The sequence below is a fragment of the Heteronotia binoei genome, chromosome 12, assembly GCF_032191835.1.
Source record: "Heteronotia binoei isolate CCM8104 ecotype False Entrance Well chromosome 12, APGP_CSIRO_Hbin_v1, whole genome shotgun sequence".
In the NCBI taxonomy this organism is placed as follows: Eukaryota; Metazoa; Chordata; class Lepidosauria; order Squamata; family Gekkonidae; genus Heteronotia; species Heteronotia binoei.
This window is the reverse complement of record NC_083234.1, coordinates 79,673,973-79,691,825: the sequence shown is the minus strand read 5'-3', so window position 1 is coordinate 79,691,825 and position 17,853 is coordinate 79,673,973. Positions and strand designations below refer to the sequence as shown.

At 52.8% G+C, this 17,853-nt stretch overlaps 1 protein-coding gene across 1 annotated transcript in view; it reads left to right on the top strand.

Moving 5' to 3' along the window:
• The window catches only part of VAV2 (vav guanine nucleotide exchange factor 2), a 282,288-nt gene that overhangs the window by 238,504 nt on the left and 25,931 nt on the right, over nt 1-17,853 (top strand). The window contains exons 6-11 of the mRNA XM_060250995.1: nt 363-461; nt 3,627-3,695; nt 5,465-5,565; nt 11,450-11,549; nt 13,207-13,302; nt 16,192-16,260. Coding sequence (XP_060106978.1) covers nt 363-461; nt 3,627-3,695; nt 5,465-5,565; nt 11,450-11,549; nt 13,207-13,302; nt 16,192-16,260 — 534 coding nt within the window. The remainder of the gene's footprint in view (nt 1-362; nt 462-3,626; nt 3,696-5,464; nt 5,566-11,449; nt 11,550-13,206; nt 13,303-16,191; nt 16,261-17,853) is intronic.

The following is a 17,853-nucleotide window of genomic DNA, read 5'->3' as shown; positions in this document are numbered from 1 at the left end:
TCCTCTGCAGTGAGTCCCAGCTGCCCAGCCTCCTCCTTGGAACTGGCCGATTCAGGCTGATCCACAACAGGCCACTAGCCTAGGGCCTGGAGATTTCCTGAAATGACAACTGATCTCCAGTCTACAGAAATCAGTTGCCCTGGAGAAAACGGCAGTTGTGGAGGGTGGACTGCTGAGCCCCCCCCCTCCTCAAACCCTGACCCTCACCCTTAAATCTCCAGGAATTCCCTCGCTCAGAGTTGGTACCTTTGAAAAGCAGCGTTGGTACCTTTGAAAAGCAGCGTTGCCTCCATCGAATGCTAGCCCATCGCAAGTGTGTCAGTTGGATGCCTCAAAGAGCCTGTTGTCTTCTTTTCTTCTAGAAAATGGGCATGACAGAAGATGACAAAAGGAACTGCTGTTTGTTAGAAATCCAGGAGACGGAGGCCAAGTACTACAAGACCCTCGAAGACATAGAAAAGGTGGGTCTTGCTGCAGTGCTAGTTTCTGTGCAGCACAGTCAGTGAAGGTTAGCAAAAAAGATCCAGAGTCGCCATCAGTGGCTCACTAATCCACTGCACGGTGTCAGTACCTCTCACACACGCACCACAAGACACAAGTCAAAGAAACAGACATCAAAACTGAGCTCCAGGCTAGGTGACCTTTTTGCTATAGGTATGCTTGCAGATGATAGGCATGCGGCCAGCCTTTGGGCCATCACCCACCTCCTGGGAGCTAGCAGGCAGCAGCGACTGCAAGTTGTCCTTGAAAGGGCAGCTGCTGCGAGAGCCCTCTCAGCCCCACCCACCTCACAGGGAGGAAGATAAAGGAGGTTGGGAGCCACTCTGAGTGGAGGGGGGGATGTAAATCTTCATCTTCTTCATTCATGGTGTTTAAGTGGCCTCAAGTCTTGCCAGGCAGATCAGCAATGCTTGGCTAGGTATGGCCCAGGGCCATTGCCAGTGAGGAGAAGGGGAAGCCTCATTTGCCCTCATGAAAAATCACTAGAGGGTGACAGTCTTTGGGGGAGGCTGTGTTGGTCTGCAGTGGGATGGCCAGACGAGCCCAGGAGCCCCGAGAGACCCACCAGAGTTGGGGGGTGTGGCCTGACAAGAGGGTGAAGACGGGAGCTGTGACTCTTAAAGGCTCAGATCCCAAAAATCTGGTTGGTCTCTAAGAGGCTTCTGGACTCAAATCTGGCTGTTGCGTTGGGGACTGGGAGCCTGGGCTTAAACTGGGGTGCAGGTGGAGCTGCAGAGCTGGTTCCAAGGAAGCAGGGGCAGGAGAGTGTTCTTCAGAAGGCAGTGGCCAGGGAGGGAGCCCGGTGTTCTTCCCACCCTCCACCCTGGACAATGCGAGGTCCTGGGAATGGTAGGGAATCCACTTGGTGGAGCGGATGGGGCTGTTGGCTTCCACAGGGAAACCTGCATTCCAGTCCCTGCTCCGCCAGGCAGCTTGTTGAGTGACCTCAGGCCTGTCACAGCCTCTCCACTGAGCCCTGCCTCCCAGAGTCGTTGTGAGGTTCCAATCAATGTTCCCTCTAAGCTGCGGAGTCTTGTGAGCAAAAATTCTACTTTAGGAGCTACTGGCATTAAAGTTGTGAGCCGCTGCATCAATTAGTGTGCTCTGGGGCCATCCTCCCTGAGCTATGACAAAAATGTGTGAGCTGGAGGCTAAAAATCTGTGAGCTAGCCCACGCTAACTCAGCTTAGATGGAGCAGTGGTTCCAGTTCTAACATGCACATTATGTTAGCTACCGCCTTCCCCCTCACTCAGAATTAGCAACTCCTGAGGTCTGGGGCTGGGGGAATGTGGCTGGGAGCAGCTTCAGTGTCTTCACTGCAGCATCTCAGTAATCTTTAGAACAACCCTACAAGGTATCAGCATACTGCATGTCAGGAAGCTGAAGGAGCACCTGGGGCCATGTGGCTTGCTTGCAGTCAGAGCTGTTCCATAGAAGGGCAGGGGTGCAGGATCAGACCAAAGGGCCATCAACCAGGGCACAGAATCCAAAGCCTCCCCCAGTTGTTGTCCCCAGCAAGTGGCTTTCAGAGGTCCCCTTTAGCCCCTTGGATTGACATGCGCTGCTGAATGCATCATCCATGAAGTTGTCTAATCAACTCTGCAAATCACTGAAACTTGGGACTTCGCCATGTCCCATGCCTCTGTGCTCCATACGTTAGCTATGCACTGCATCAGGCAATGCTGTCTGTCCTGCATCTGCTGCACATCAGTTTCAGTGGCTGCCCCAGATGGGGGAGTTCTCTCTGCCTTCTCCCCCCCATCATGATAGAAACCTCTTACCAGCTTCTACAAACCATCCTGCCAGTTCTCGGTAGGATCATCCCATATTGGTGGTGGGAAATTCCATCAAGCAGCAGCCCACTTCTCGTGACTTCATTGGGGTTTCCAGACAAGAGAGGAGCAGAGGTGGTTGGCCCTTGCCTGCCTCTGCGGAGCAACCCTTGGACTTCCTGGGTTGTCTCCCATCCAAGTACCAACCAGGGCTGACCCTGCTTAGTTTGCAAGATCCTATGGCTAATCTGGGCCATCCAGATCAGGGTATAATCCCATATATTGCTCAACGTTAAATTTCTTGGAGGAAAAACTGGAGAATAAACAGGCTCTTCCCTGCAGGGTTAAAGCTGGAAGCAGCTAATTCTGCACAGAGTTGGAACTTATGAAGGAGTTAAAAGAGAATCCCCAGTGGTTTTTGAAAGGAAAGGAAGATTTTTATCTTATTTTGTCTGCGAAGGCACACTCTGACACCCCTCCAATGCAGAATGAAAAAGGTGCTTCTTTTCGCTTTGCTGCCCCTTCTGCTCCCCCCCTCCCCTGGCCCACCTGCAGTTCTTAAAGGGCTCATCATCCTTCCTGCGTGGCACAAAGGTGACGTCTCCTGATAAGACCAACTTCTGCCTTTTTCTTATTGCTGTTTGATGGCCTTCAGATGAGAGGGAAGAGAAGCTATTTATCTCCGTCTCTCACCAGCGCTGTCTTGTCACTGAAACTAATTGGATTAAAAAGAACACTTTGCTGTACACATTCATGGCTTTTAATTGGTTTTGATGAATTATGGTGGGGGTTCTCAGTTCAAAACAACAAAAGAAGAAGATTTCAGCAGCATAATGGCACAGGGCCAAGTACAGAAGACTGCAGGGAGCAGAAGCGCCAACAGCTCAAGCTTTTTATCTCCTGCACAAAAAGATGAGCAAGTATTTGAGACGGCAGGGAGGAAGAGGGTTCCCATTCCCTGGGCATTTAACCACACAGAATCGCTGCAGCTAACTGTGGGACTGTAATTTAGCCAGAAGGTCTTTGGGGTAGATAACTTGTTGCTTTTCTTATATGTGACTTCGTCAAGCACCAGGTACACATTCAGAGTACACTCGACATCGGATACACTCTGCAAAAAATAGGGTTTCAGGTGGAGAATTTGGTGGAAATTCCATTTTGGCTCCTGTGCTAGTTTTCTTATATGCACGGAAGAATTTTGAAGTGGTTCAGCCCCAGAAAGACGATATCACACCTCCCCTTGTTCTTGCCCCACAGCAGGGGCCTCAGCTGTCTGCAAAGATGTTGTTAGCAAGCCTTAGGATCTGATAGGCCACTTGTGCTCCTCATCTGTTTCTGCTTCTTTATTGCAGAACTATATGACTCCATTAAGGTTGGTACTCACTCCGCAAGACATGGAGGCAATATTTATCAATTTGGAGGTAATGCAATCCTAAGTCTGAGCTTGTAAATTTCTTCTCCTTCCAGTAAGCTGCCTGTCCTCTTTTCTGCCTTATGAAGCCTGGGTGTCAGTCAGGTTCCTTTACAGGATGTAATTCCCTCCCAGAGTCCCCTTATGGCTTCCAGGCTGTGTCAGGATGGGGTCTGCAAGGGCCCAGGGCCAGTGTGTGGAGGTTTCAGAGTGCAGAGAGGGCTGGCTGCAGATGCCAGCTGGCAGGAAGAGCCAGCCGAAGTCCCTTCCCAGAGTCAAGCTGTAAAGGAGAAATTCTTTGGACCACATTTGTGACTTCCAGAGGGGCCAGGTGGTTCTCTGCTTCTGAAACTGCTCCTAGTGGGAAATGCTGCTCCAGTGGAGTAGCTGCAGCTTTGGGGCGTGAGGCAGATCTTTCTCCCTGGGGAGTTTCTTCCCAGCCATTCTTCCCAACCATGAGGCTGAGACAGAGGGGTCCACCCCAGAATGAAGGCAGTCTTCGTGTTTAACATGGGAGACCCTCTGGGGAGCCAGAGATCCACACTGGCTGAAGGCCTGAGCCAACTCCTCTGCAGACCCCTCCTTCCCAGCTCCACCAGGGCAGACCTCAGAAGAGGTCCCAGTTGGTTCTTGGTGTGTGTCCTTCTTCTTTTCTTTCTGAAAGGCCATATGTCATTGTTACAAAATACAGCTGTGGAGGAAGACTGGGATAGGGGAGGAAGGACTTTGTAACCCATCCCCTCTTGTATATTTGCTTTACAAGAAAGAATACACTAGCAAAGCTACATGACCATCTCCTACTCCAAGCTGCAGCCTCCGCAGAAGTCCTGCCCCAGATTTCCAGGGCCAGCTGCGTCCCTTGGCCCTTTAGTTGGCCTTTCTTCTCCTCTCCACCCAGAGGCAGCCAGCTGGCCCTTCTCCTGCCCTTCTCTTAGGGGCACCCCACAGCCAGGCGGAGGTCTGAAACTTGTGACCAGAATTCCAGGCAGAGCTCCAGAGGCTGCTGGGATACTGTGCCCTTCTGTCCTCTGAAAGTCCTCAAACGTTCCCAGCATCCATGGCGAGCTCTGTGGGTTGAACCCATCCTTAAGTGGGCTCAGCTGTTCTGGAGGATTCTCTGCCTCTCAGCTCCCCCCCCTCAATAAACTCAGGCCAGGTTCAGCCACTGAATGTGGCCAGACTGTTTTGTGTGTCTTGCAGCTTCTGCTGAAGGGCTTATTTCTCCAGGGAGGGATTACAGGGGAATGTCACCAGCTGGTCACCAACCATCTAACCCTAAGCCAGAATGGGAAAGAATGTAGCAGAGACCCCCTCAGAAGGACCTGCGGTGCAGTAGCTCAGCCTGCCACGAGACCCCTCCTCAAAGCTGGTGTTTGAAGTGGGGAGTGGGAGGGGGCGTGTTTGCTCAAGGACCTGAGAAGCTGGAGAAATCTGAGAAGGAGATTGTTCCCCCCTCCCTCCCATGATTCCTAGTTTCTCTCTCTATCGAAGAGTGAACTAGATGACACTGGGCTTTCATAGCCAAATCAGTTCCAATCCCTCCCCCCAAGATATGAGTTTCTCCATAGTGGAAATCTCTCTAGGAGAGTTTATAGGGTCTGGTGGGGGTGGGGGGATATTTTGGGGTTTCATGCAAGTTAAACTTTTCACCAAAGTTCTGAGCATTAAGTGTGACTTAATAACTTTGTTTGAAACTAGAGCAGGTGGATTGCAAATTCCATTTTCTCCCCATGTTTTCAGGTTCTTGTGAACTGAGGCACGTTTCCCCTTGTTTTTCAGGACCTCATTAAAGTCCACTTCAGCTTCCTGAGAGCCATAGACATTTCCATGATGTCTGGCGGGTGTACCTTGGCCAAAGTGTTTCTAGAATTCAAAGAAAGGTAAGAAGCCAGGGAGAACAGGCACGAGGGCAGCAGCAGATTGAGAGGTCCATGTCTGGAGCATCTCGCCACTTCTGTGGCCTCCCGGTGAGGCCAGGTTTCCGCAGCCATAGCAAGGGCCAGCCTGGGCCTGATCCCAGCAGCAGACCAGATCTGTGGGAGAGTGGGGAGGAGGCAGACCGGGGTGGATGGGGGAGGGCACAGCCCTCATTTCCTCCAAGCTGAGAACACTTATAGTCTTGGAGGGCAATGAAGCAAATCAAAGAGGGTCAGGTTTCCACCTAAAGGATTCCTGCCAAGATCTTGATTTTTGGAATTTCCCAACAGCCCATCTCTGTTTTTGTCCCTGCATGGCATGGAGTTGGCAAATAATGTTTCCTCACAACCTTCTGAAAGGATGCTGGGGAGATCTGCCAGATGCACAACTGAATTTATTCTCAAAGTTCTGGCAGTGAGCGGGAAGGTCTTGAATGACAATGTGACTGTCAGCTTTCCCTCCTGCATCTTGTGGCATGAGTGTTCCTTATTTTACTTGTTTAAAAATTCCCATCAATTGCTGAGCTGGTGCTCCTTCCCCCTGCAGCCCGGGGGCCGTGCGCAGCTGCTGCGTGCAGAGATTCGTTTCTCCACAACGGCAGGTTGTGCCCCACGGAAGCTGTTCCCATTCAGCATATTGAGGGGGTGTGAAAGGCTGCTGTGCAGCATTGGATCTGCGGGGGGGGGGGGCTGGGAGGCATTTGAGGCACTCCCCATTAGGCAAGGACTCCTTCGTGCTGAGAGGCAGGAGGGAGCAGGGAAGAGTGGTGCCTGCCCAGCTCTTAGGTGCTCCTTTAGGGAACGGTGGCCTGTGCAACTGTGAGCCCACCTGGCCAGGGTCAAAACCTGCTCATTACCCCCTACAGTTCCTCCAAGAGCAGGGGGTGCTCCCAGCCCCCCCCCCCCCCACACACACTGGCACATTACCTGCATGCACCTTTGCATACTACCATGTGAGCAAAAGCTAGGCTGAGAGCATGTGACTGGCCCAAGGTCACCCAGTGAGTTTCCACGGCAGATCTGATGGGGATTTGAACCTGAGACTCCCAGATCCTAGTATGAAACTCTAACCATGACACCAGACTTCCAAGGATCCCAAGATGCACTATATCCCCTCGCATGGCATTCCCCCCCACCGGATTCCCCCCCCCCTCACCGCTTGATGCTCAAGCAGGTTCAGGAGTGGAGGGCTGGTTGTCACCACACAACAGCAGAGTTCCCAAATGCAAACACATTCCCTCCCCCCAAGGAATGATTGGCCGGCCTCTGCTTACAGGAGGAGAAGAGGTGCCAGCCAGAGTGGAAACCATTGCTGTCCTCAACCAAAAGCCTTGCAGAACATCTCTGCCTCACAAGCCCTGTGAAATTGCATAAGATCCTTCAGGGCCCTAATGGTATTTGTCAGAGAGTTCCACCAGGATGGGGCCACGACCAAAAAGGCCATGCCCCTGGTCGAGGACAGCTGGACATCTCAGGCCAGAGATCACCAGCAAAGTCCAAGCAGCAGAACACTCTCCCAAGGATATAACATCCTTCCCTCCCAGTCCATGTGGGGAGTGTGTGGGGGATATGGGGACATTCTCTGCTGGAGATGGTGCTGGGGATCCAGGCAGAAAATCCTGTTTTGCTCATCCAATTAGGGTGGAAGGCCTGGCCAGTGTAGTTTGTCTGTATTTCCCTTTTCACTGACGCACAGCCTCCAAACTCCAAAGACTTCCTCAGGTTGACCTGTGAGTCTACGAGAGTTCTTTGCAGATAGGACCACTGGGTCCTCCACAACTTATGGGGCAGGGCCTAGTGAGATCTGAGTGAACAGCAGTTCTAATCATAGTACCTCAGTCTTTAGGCCCCCCAAAAACCTGGGAGGGCAAGAGGCCTCTAAACTCGTTCTGAATGGGGGGCGGGGAATGCCTGAACCCTTAATCTATCACAAGCCGCCTGTTCCATGGGGAGGAATAGGCTGGCAGTTTTGCAGCAGAGAAATAGCAAGAGGGAGGGGATCCCTTCATCCCTTCCTCCAGCTGCTGCTTTCCCCTGCAACCCTCTCCCCAGCTGCTGCCTCCCTACCAGCCCCTGCAAGTTGCAGGGAAAAGGTGGAGTCTGGTGGGGGGGGGAGGATGGAGAAGGACTTGGCCTGTCCACTCCCCATAGCAGCCTCTTCTGGCGTTTGTCACCTCTAGGCCAGAAGTCTGGGTGCCCAGACTCAGGTCTCCACAGAGTCACTTGCATTCAGCATTCTGCCACATTGCGGGGGGTGGGGGGATGAGTATTTGCAGCAAAAGAAAAGGGGACTTGGGGCATTTTCCAGAAGCATAACTTGTCCCTGCTATTTGCAGCCTGGATCAGCTGCTGTTTCAGCTCCATCTTTCTGCTTCTGCTTGGGCTTCTTTCTGGGTAGCGAGAGTGATGTGATGGAGCCAAGCAGATTGCTGTTGCTGGCCAGCCCCAAGCCTGTTTTGAAACAAAGAGAGGGCGGAGGCAGCAGCCAATCAGCCCGGCCAGGAGGCTGCAGGCCAGGGGGAGGGGAGAAGGCCCGGATTGCATGGGAGCTGGACATGACTGGAGGGGGGGGGAGAGCAGATTTGTCCTCTTCCACACCCCCTGAAATTGTCAAGGAGGAGGCGAGTTTTGTGGGGCATGGAAATGTTTGTAAGAGGCACGCCTTGTTCCATGTTGGCTTAGCAGAGCAAGCACAGCTGAGCATCCCTAATGCATGAGACATAGAGTCTTACCTAACATCTGCACGAGACATAGAGTCTTACATCTAAGAACAGCTGAGAGGTTCAGGTTGCTAAATTCTATGCCATGTGCCCATGCTGGGATGATGGGCACCGAAACTCGGCTGTTTGCAAAAGGATTAGAAAAGGAGAGAGACCCACTTGTTCTTTTAGGCATCCACGATTATTCCTGCAACTGTTCCTCTCGAGGGGGGCTGCATGTGGCACCTTGAAATATCTTCTTCTCCACATATCCAGTGGCAGCCATTTCTGCTGCTCGAGTTGCCACTAAATTCCTTGGCAAGCAGCGTTTCTAGGTGAATGTGGAGATTCCTGCTGGTGTGAAACATTTGAGGGACTTTCAGGGTAGCAAAAGCAGTCGTATTAGGAGTGGTAAAGGGATCTGCATGTCCCCTGCCTGGGAACAGCAGATGACACAGGACTGGTTGGGTTGATTGTGTGGTCTGCCTCCCTCCATCCCCAGAACCGCTGAAGATAATCTCTGTGCAGAATGGTCCAGTCAGGAGCTTCATTCACTGCGGGTTTGCCTACAGCAAAAATCCCTCACGAGAGCTACCTGCAGAGTTGCCCCCAGGCATTCCATTTCCCTGCTTCGGCTTCCTTCTCAGCTCACTGAACCCCCCAGAAGGGCACAGGCAAGATTCTCCAGCTACTCAGAGAGGTTCCCAACTTAGTGAGGATGCATGCAGCCAAACTGGCAGGCACAGGGAGGAGGCGAGGCAAGAGAATGGAAAGTGTGATGGGAAGGTCCTCCATCTCCCTCCCTGAGACGAAGTCCAGACTCTGAGCAGTTTCAGCTGGGTGGTCACTGTAGGCTGCCCCCACCCCTGCCTTGGGAGACCTTCCAGATGGTCCCGTGCAGGCCTCATGGTGTGGTGGAGGGTCCCACTGGCCTGGCCGTGCACCTTTGGGGAGGGGGGAAGTGGGGCAGGTCTTTCTTGCCTCAGGGCTGCAGATCAACAGGGACGGGCCTCAGACATCTCTGCTTGGAATGATCTGAACACCTGGCGCCCAGAGGCCTCCCGCTTCTCTGTTTACTGCACTGCTGACTTCAGCAGCAGACTGGCTCTTCTTTGTGCTCTTTGGCCAGCAAATGTAACCACCAGTTAACCCATCCAGTCCTTTGAACATAAGAACATAAGAGAAGCCATGTTGGATCAGGCCAATGGCCCCTCCAGTCGAACACTCTGTGTCACATAAGAACATAAGAGAAGCCCTGTTGGATCAGGCCAATGGCCCCTCCAGTCCAACACTCTGTGTCACATAAGAACATAAGAGAAGCCCTGTTGGATCAGGCCAACGGCCCCTCCAGTCCAACACTCTGTGTCACATAAGAACATAAGAGAAGCCATGTTGGATCAGGCCAACGGCCCATCCAGTCCAACACTCTGTGTCACATAAGAACATAAGCGAAGCCATGTTGGATCAGGCCAACGGCCCCTCCAGTCCAACACTCTGTGTCACATAAGAACATAAGAGAAGCCATGTTGGATCAGGCCAACGGCCCATCCAGTCCAACACTCTGTGTCACACAGTGGCAAAGATTTTTATATATACACACACACTGTGGCTGATAGCCACTGATGGACCTCTGCTCCATATTTTTATCTAAACCCCTCTTGAAGGTGGCTATGCTTGTAGCCGCCACCACCTCCTGTGGCAGTGAATTCCACATGTTAATCACCCTTTGCTTCTCCTCTCCCTCCCCTCCCCAGGAAGACAAAGAGACGGGCAGATTGCTTGGTGGGGAGGGGCACGAGGGAGCCCTCCCAAGCACATGGGCACACAAACCGCCCCCCTGCCCAGCAGTAGCAAGCCATGTGGCATTGGGCTGACAGGTGGCATTGGTGGTGTTTCTTTCCAGAACCCCGCTAACTTGCAGTCCAAAACAGGACTTTCTCTGTGAAACAGGAGCGTTCTTTTCACTGCAGGAGGGCTGCCTTTTGCATGTCAAAACCCAACAAGGCTTTTCCTCCTCCTTTTTTCCTTTCCAGTCCCCTTTGCTGTATTGAATTAGGTTAGTGTTGATGAATTTTGTCAGGCAAATGCATGCGTCTGGTGTTGTTTTCCAGCAGAGAGAAATTACCTGGGGTGCAGCAAAAAGGGGGGGGGGAACCCAGAGCCAGTTCCAGGTTTTGGAGGGGAGCAGGGCAGAGAATAGCCTGCCCTCCACCCACTGCCTACCAGCCCCCCTGCATCTCCCTTCCTGCCAACCACCTGCCTAAGTGCTCTTCCTTTGCCTGTGAAACCTTCCTTTTCTTTGACATCTGGAAAGGGCCACAGCTGCTGCTTGCCTTCCTCCAAGATGCTGGGTGGTGCCTGTGGGGTGATGGGGAGGAAGGCACAAAGGCAGGGGGCAAGAGGTTGGGGTGGAGAGCTGGCAGTTGCCCCACCTCTGGGTATGCAGAGACTAGCCCTGCCTGAGCCTCTCAGGCTCTTAAGGGTGAGGGGGGGAGGGTGGCCCAGCTTAGTTCTGTCAAGGAGGTGAGGCATCCATGACACTCTGCAACAGAGGGCCAGACTGCGGCACAGAAGGTGGGCACTGTCTGTTGTGAGTGGTGCCTTTCCTTGCAGGCATGTGAAATGTCACAAAGGTCCCCCTCGTTCTTCTGAAAGGAGGCTTCCTCAGCATCAGGACAAAGTCTGGTGGCCCTATTGAGGCAGACAATATTTAATTCTGGGTGTAAGCTTTTGTTTGCGTGCAACAAAGTTTAATTTTGTACCTGTACATGCAACAAAATTTGCTTCTGGGTATAAGCTTTCATGTGCATGCACACAACGTTTCCTTTTGGATATAAGCTTTCGGGTGCACGCACACAAACGCTTATACGCAGAATTAAACTTGGTTGGTCTTAAAGGTGCCCTGGATTCCCAACTTTGTTCTGTTGTTTCAGACCAACACAGCTGCCCAGTGGGATCCTCAGTGCCAGGACCTCTTTCTCTTCACTTTGGGAAAGGGAAGGTGCTTTGATGTGACATTGGCTGCACAAAAGGGGCTCTACCTTATGGAAGTCACTGATGGCACCCAAAATTGGGCAGTACAAAACAAGCAAACTTAGCGGTTGGCCAGTGTTGTGTTTCATGTTTCTTCCCTCCTCCCTTGCCTGCAGGCTTTTGATCTACGGCGAGTACTGCAGCCGCATGGAAAACGCACAGACCACGCTGAATCAACTCATGGCCAACCGTGAGGATGTTCGGCAGAAAGTCGAGGTGATGAACTTCAGGAGAAGTTGGCATGGCCACCATCCTCTCTTGCAGCAACTTTCAGCAATGTTCTGCATTTGTACAGTGTTTTTTATGAACCATTCCTGTCACTACTCTGGTCCCAGAACCCTAGAGAACAGGAGAGCAGGAAAGAAGAGCCTCCTTATAGATGCAGGCTTTGTGCCATCTCATGATGTCTGTCTGCCCCTGGCCCTGGCCCCTGGCCCAAAAGAAGCCAGGCTATCCGCAACAAGATCTAGGGCCTTCTCGGTGGCAGCACCAGAACTCTGGAACACCCTCCCAGAAGCTATAAGGGCCCTGCGGGATTTGTCGGCGTTCCGCAGGGCCTGTAAGACCGAACTGTTTAGGCAGGCTTTTCTGGTTGACTGAAAATGGGCTGCCACCGGACATCCTACAGAAGCTGGCGGTCATAGTCAGAACCCAATACCGCCAGACTAGATTGAGATAGCGTACTAGTTTTTAACTTGATAAATGTTTTATGGTTTTATATGTTTTATGGAATTGATTGTTTTTATGATACTGTAAGCCGCCCTGAGTCCGCTTGCGGAGAGGGCGGGATATAAATGTAAAGTAATAAATAAATAAATAAATAAATGAACACACGCACACGCATGCACACAGACACACACACACAGAGCTGCCTTACACTGCATCAGATCTGTGGTCCATGGAAGTCAGGTTTGCTTCTTAGACTGGCAGTGGCTCCCTAAGCTGTTAGGTAGAGGTCACCTGATTGTTTTAGCGATAGATGGCAGGGATTGAGCCTGGGGTCTTCTGTGCATCCAGCAGGAGCTCTGCCCCGAAGTGGGGGGTTCGCCGTATCAGCCTGGGCCTCAGCAGCTCAGTTGTCTGGGCTGACTTTGAATGAGAGCCCCGCCACCCGTTGAGTGATTTCACCTGCCGTCTCCTTTGTAAAAGTGAGCAGAGGCTGGTCCTCAGGTCCCCTTCTCCTTCCTCAGCCCATTCTGTTCCACAGTTGGAATTTTTCCCTGCTCCTGAGCATCGGCAAGGTGGGGAAACTCTCCAGGTGACGAGGAGGAAGAGAAGGATTCTCCTGTGATACATGATCGGGCAAAGTATGGGGGCTTCTTTGAAAGCACCATGTGCTCTGCTATCAAGCTGGCAGTGGAGGGGGGTCACTTCAGTGATCTTGGCCAGTGTGCTCTCATGGGAGTTCATGGGATGTGAGGCCTGGAAGATCCGCAAAGGCACTCCTGTGGAGCACAGAGTTTTTCTCTCCCAGTGCTCATGATCTCCAAGGAAGATCAGGGTGAGGAAAATGGAGCCATTTCTTTTCTGCTCCTGGGTTTTCACTCCATTGAAGGGTGCAGATTTCCAGGGATTTCACTCCAGTTCTCAGGGTGAAGTAGCATCACAGCCTAAACCGGATGAACCTGCTTATTCCTGGATGGGCTTCTGGGCCACATGTGATGCAAATTGGGAGGCCCCTGGTTTTAATCCCACTTGCTCCCAGTATCCACACATACCAGTGGGATTCTGTCATGTGGCTGCTGGTGGTGCTGCTATTTCCCACACTCCGTCCTTTCCTCTTGCACTAAACACACACACCATTTGGGGAAGCCTCATGGCAGAAGTGCAGTGGGATAAATTCCTTTCCTTTTTGCTTTGTTGTCCCGTGAAGGAATGCACCTTAAAAGTCCAGGACGGGAAGTTCAAGCTGCAGGACCTGTTGGTGGTGCCAATGCAACGAGTCTTGAAATATCACCTCCTCTTAAAAGTAAGTCCCCAGAGATGCAGGTGACGGGAGGGCAAATGGGGCGGAGGGCCCTCTTTTCAGCCGTCTTGTTTAGGGGCAGGGGAAGCCGGCCATGTTGGGAAAGGATACGGAATGTCAGAGAAACGTCTTCCTTGGATTGAGGGGAAGGGTAGCTGCTTCCTGATGAAATCAGTTCTCAGAAATGGCCACGGTCATGATCTGTTCAGGAGCTGGATGGCTCAGGGCCTGTGCTTGCAGCAGGAGGGGCTTGGGGCCTTCTGCTTCAGCTCTTGCTCCAAATCAGAATTATTACATTATTGCTTAACAGAATAGTCGCCCAGCAGTCTTCTGCAAAGACAAGGGCATGATTGCACCATAAAAGTCTTGTTCCAATTGATGAAACATAGCAGTAGTGACTGAATCTGCTTGAGCTGCTTCCTTCTTGCCTTTCTCCTTAACCTTCCTGGGGTGTCTTAGCTGGCTGCTTCTTTAGTTGCCTTTGGCCTGATCCAGCAGAGCCCTCCCCACCACCACCACCACCAGTAGAAGAGCTCCTAACCTCGTCCCACATGCATGAGGTATAACAATGCCTGTGAGCTAGTGGGAGAATGGCACTCTGCACAGTCTCAGAGGCCCTCTCCTCTCCAAGCATCATGAAGGTGCACTGAGAAAGAGGCCTGCTTTTACTAATGAGAAGGGAAATGTGGATTCTGGGGCTTCTGAGTGAGAGTAGGAGCCCCGGCCGGTGTGGTGGGTCTCATGGGGTCCTCCTGGCCAAAGCAGTTGCTTTAGTGGGGGCAGGAGAAGGGCCTGGTGAGGCTCCTCCAGAAGAACATGGGGAAAGCTGCTGCGTCTGCACTGACCTGGAGCGGCTGGCCTGGCTGAGGCGGAGAGAGCGGCAGGCCTCATCCGCAGCCAAGAAAAGCATCTGGGAGGAAGAGGAAAGAGGCCGGGGAGGTGGAAGGGCAAGGGAGGCCTGAGCCAGAGGCCTCTTCCGGCATGAAGAGATCCCCCGTCCTCTCTTGGGCCCCAAGAGTCATCCCTTTAGCTCCAGTGGCAGTCGGGGGCCTTTTGTTCTCTCCTCATCAGCCCTTCTTTGAGACCCCGTTTGGGGGCTGAGCCCTATCTTGCCTTCCCCTGCAGAGGGAGGGGGAGCCCAGGACAGACTCCGGAGCAAGGAGTCCGTCTGCGGCAGGCAGCCCTGGAGCATCTGGAAGACGGAAACAGTCCTGGAAGCAAAAAGGTTTTGTGAGACAGACCCCCCCCCCCCAGGTGCACAGGGTGGAGCTGCTGAGATTCAGGCTAATGGAGGAGAGCTCTCCTCGTGGCCACTAGCCCTAAAGGGAACCTCCACGCTCAGAGGCCCTAATCCTCTGCATCTCAGAGCCTCGGCCTCTATGATCTGTTCGTTGGACCTCCGGAGGAGCGGGTTGAGGCCACTGTGAAAGACTAAACATGCTGGACCCTCATTGGTTTGATCCAGCAGGGCTCCTCTTAGGTTCTTCTGAAACTTGCCCCACAACTCATTTGTTAGTCTTTCTGGTGCCATAAGCACTTCGGCTGGATTCAAATAGGACTTCCATCTAGCACTAAGTTGAGCAGGAGCATGGTTGGTCCTCCCGCCCTCCTCCTCCTCTCATGGAGATTCATGTTGAGGAACCGTTCTGTCCCTTCTGTCACGGCTGGGGCCGGGTCAGGCAAAGTCCAGGGGCAGTCCGAGGTCTGTAGCCAGTAAGCAGGAGGGTCCGAGGCGCCAAATCCAAATCACTGTACAAGTATTGCAGGTCCAAGGTCCAGAAGCCGAGGTCAGGGGGTCCAGAAGTCACAAGCCAAAGTAAGGGAGTCCAGAAACCAAAGTCAAGCCGGAGTGGATGCTAGAACGTCAGGGAGATGACTAGTTGCTTCCACAAAGCCTCCTCCCAAAGCCCACAGCTATATAGCCCTCTGCTGGCTGTTGCCCATTTGGGCTAATTGCTGGCTCAGAGAGGCAGCCAGGATCCTGTTGCAACTCAAGCATCCTTGCTCTTAGAAGGGCCAGAATCCTCTCAAAACTCAGGGCTCAGGGAGCGTCTTGCTTGTGAGCGTGCCACCCTCCTCCAATCCCTGAGGTCCTGACGGAGGCGGTCACGCACATGCGCCACCCGAGAGGGCGAGGCAGGGGGGCTGGGATCTTCTCCAGCAGGAGGCAGGGGCACTGGTGCAGGTGGCAGGGGCACAGTTTCTTCTGCAGGCTCAACTTCCTCTGCAGGGTCCCCAGCACCCATGACACCTTCATCCATTCCTGATGAATAACCCCACTTCCTTTCTCCCTGGGAAATCCGCACAAGAAGGAAGGAGGGGGGGGGGGTGAGCCCAGCAACAAGCAGGATTTATGGACATCCCAGCTAGAAGTGACCTTTGTCACTTCAGCTGTTTAAACTGTCAGTCTCAGTTGTTTAAACTTCCCTGGTGATTTGGAGATGCCGGGGATTGAACCTGGGTCCCTCTGCATGCTGAGGAGAGGCTCCACCTCTAAGCCACAGCCTCTCCCCACAACAGGGCAGTTTCCAGCTGCCCTGTCCTCTCTCATTTCCCTCCTTTTAAAATGGCAGCAGCACTAATTGCTGTTCTTCCTGGGTTCTTGAGTCTTTTGTGAGCTCGGCTAATCCCGCCTTGTTCACCACAAGAGCTTGCCGATAATCTGATTGTGTGAAACTCCCCCTGCCTGCTGTGTGGTGATAAGCAGAGCACCCAAACTGACCCCAGCAATGAGGCCGCAGAAGGGAGCAGACCACCACTTCCCCACAGCCACCCCCTCCCTCCCTCCCCCCGGCACTTCCGTGGCTGAAGGTGGTTTCCCCGAGCGGGGGCTGTGGCTTGGGGGCTTGCTGCGGGCAGGACTGCTGTTGACACACCACGCTTGTCTTGCAGGAGCTGCTCAGCCACTCATCCGATCGGCCAGAAAAACAGCAGCTCAAGGAGGCCTTGGAAGCCATGCAGGTAGGGCGCGGCTTGGAGGGCTGGTGGGCCACTGCTTGTGAACCAGGGCCTGTTTTGACGAGCAAGGGGTGAACCTTCACCTGCAGTGGGTCTGCCCATGGACTCCTTGCTCTTTCAGCCCTGGCCGGGCAGCAGAGGCTGTGGCAGAGACCTCCCCCCCCTCCTTGGCTCATGCCGTAGTGAGCAGCTCAGGCAAGTGCTCAGCCAAGGCCCTGCTGCTTGAGGGCAGCAAAGGAGGGCCCTTGGCCTCAGCTCAAGGCACAGCAGATGAAATGCAGAATCCTGGAAGGGGAGGCCGTTGGGGTCAGGTGCTGTGCTGGGGGCCGCATGAGGAGGTCCAGCAAGACAACCAGCCCTCCAGGGCTCCAGCTGTCCATCCATGTGCTGGTGTGTGTGTGCATGACTAGGCCAGGCCTCCTTCCAGACCCTTTGGATAATCTGCATGTCAAAAACTACAGAGCATAGCCCCCACCCGGGAGCTGGAATAGCTGCACCCTGTACAAACGCAGCAGATTCACATTATTGTGCCTCATGTGCCCTGAGAAGATCCCACTTTTGCTGGGTAGGAAATGGGGCAAGAAGCCCAGTGGGGCACTGAGGCCTGGGATTTTAGAAATCCCGCTCAGCAACTCTGTGACTTCTAGGTTTGCCAACCTCCAGGTGGTGCCTGGAGACCTCAAGAATTGCAACTCATCTCCAGACTACAGAGATCAGCTTTGACCCTTGAAAGCTTATCCCCTGAGGTGCAGTAGTTAAGTACAGGGACTCTTATCTGGGAGAACCAGGTTTGACTCTCCACTCCTCCACATACAGCTGCTGGGTGACCTTGGGTCAGTCACAAGTTCTTGCAGACCTGTTCCTCTCAAGAGCAGTTCTTGGGAGAACTCTCAACACAGCTGCCCTCTGAAATTAGCTCTGAGTATTGATCATCCTGAATTGGGAATGATGGGGTTTCTCCCAGCATAAGCATGGCCTGATTTGTCTGTGCTTCTAAAATGAAGGCAGGCCTGAACAGGAAGCCGTGGGGACTTCGGGCTCTCCAGTAGCATTTTCTTGATGAATTTTTTTCTCACGGTACTCTGTTTAGGACTGATTGCATACAAAGGATTCAAGTTATTGACAGGGGTGTATGTTGTAATTATTTTATTATCTGCTGCCCTCTTGTGCATTTTAGGAGAATTACAGTGCCATGGCATGCCTTCTCACATCACAAACAATGCCTTTTATTAGGACCAGCCCCATGACATGTAGCAGTGAGCAAGTCTTTGCTCCCCAGAACTCCTTATGAGGCCAGATGTTACAAAAGAGACAGTCAGATATTTCAGGTTGTCCTGATCTTGACCTTTACCCAGCATGCATGTCTGCCATTGCTGCACTAGTATTCCCTGCAGCAGTTGTGTGCCTTCTTGCAGAAGGTGTGCTGGATGCATCTCAAGAGTCTGACCCTGACACCAAGAGGTGGTTTGCATTTCCACTGCCTGGAGCAAAAGGGCTGCTTGACCCTTTCTCCACCAACCATTTCTCTCCCCTTCTACCTTCACCCCATGGCGTTTTGGAGACATTCACATGTTCGTTTATTACGTGGAGTTAGAC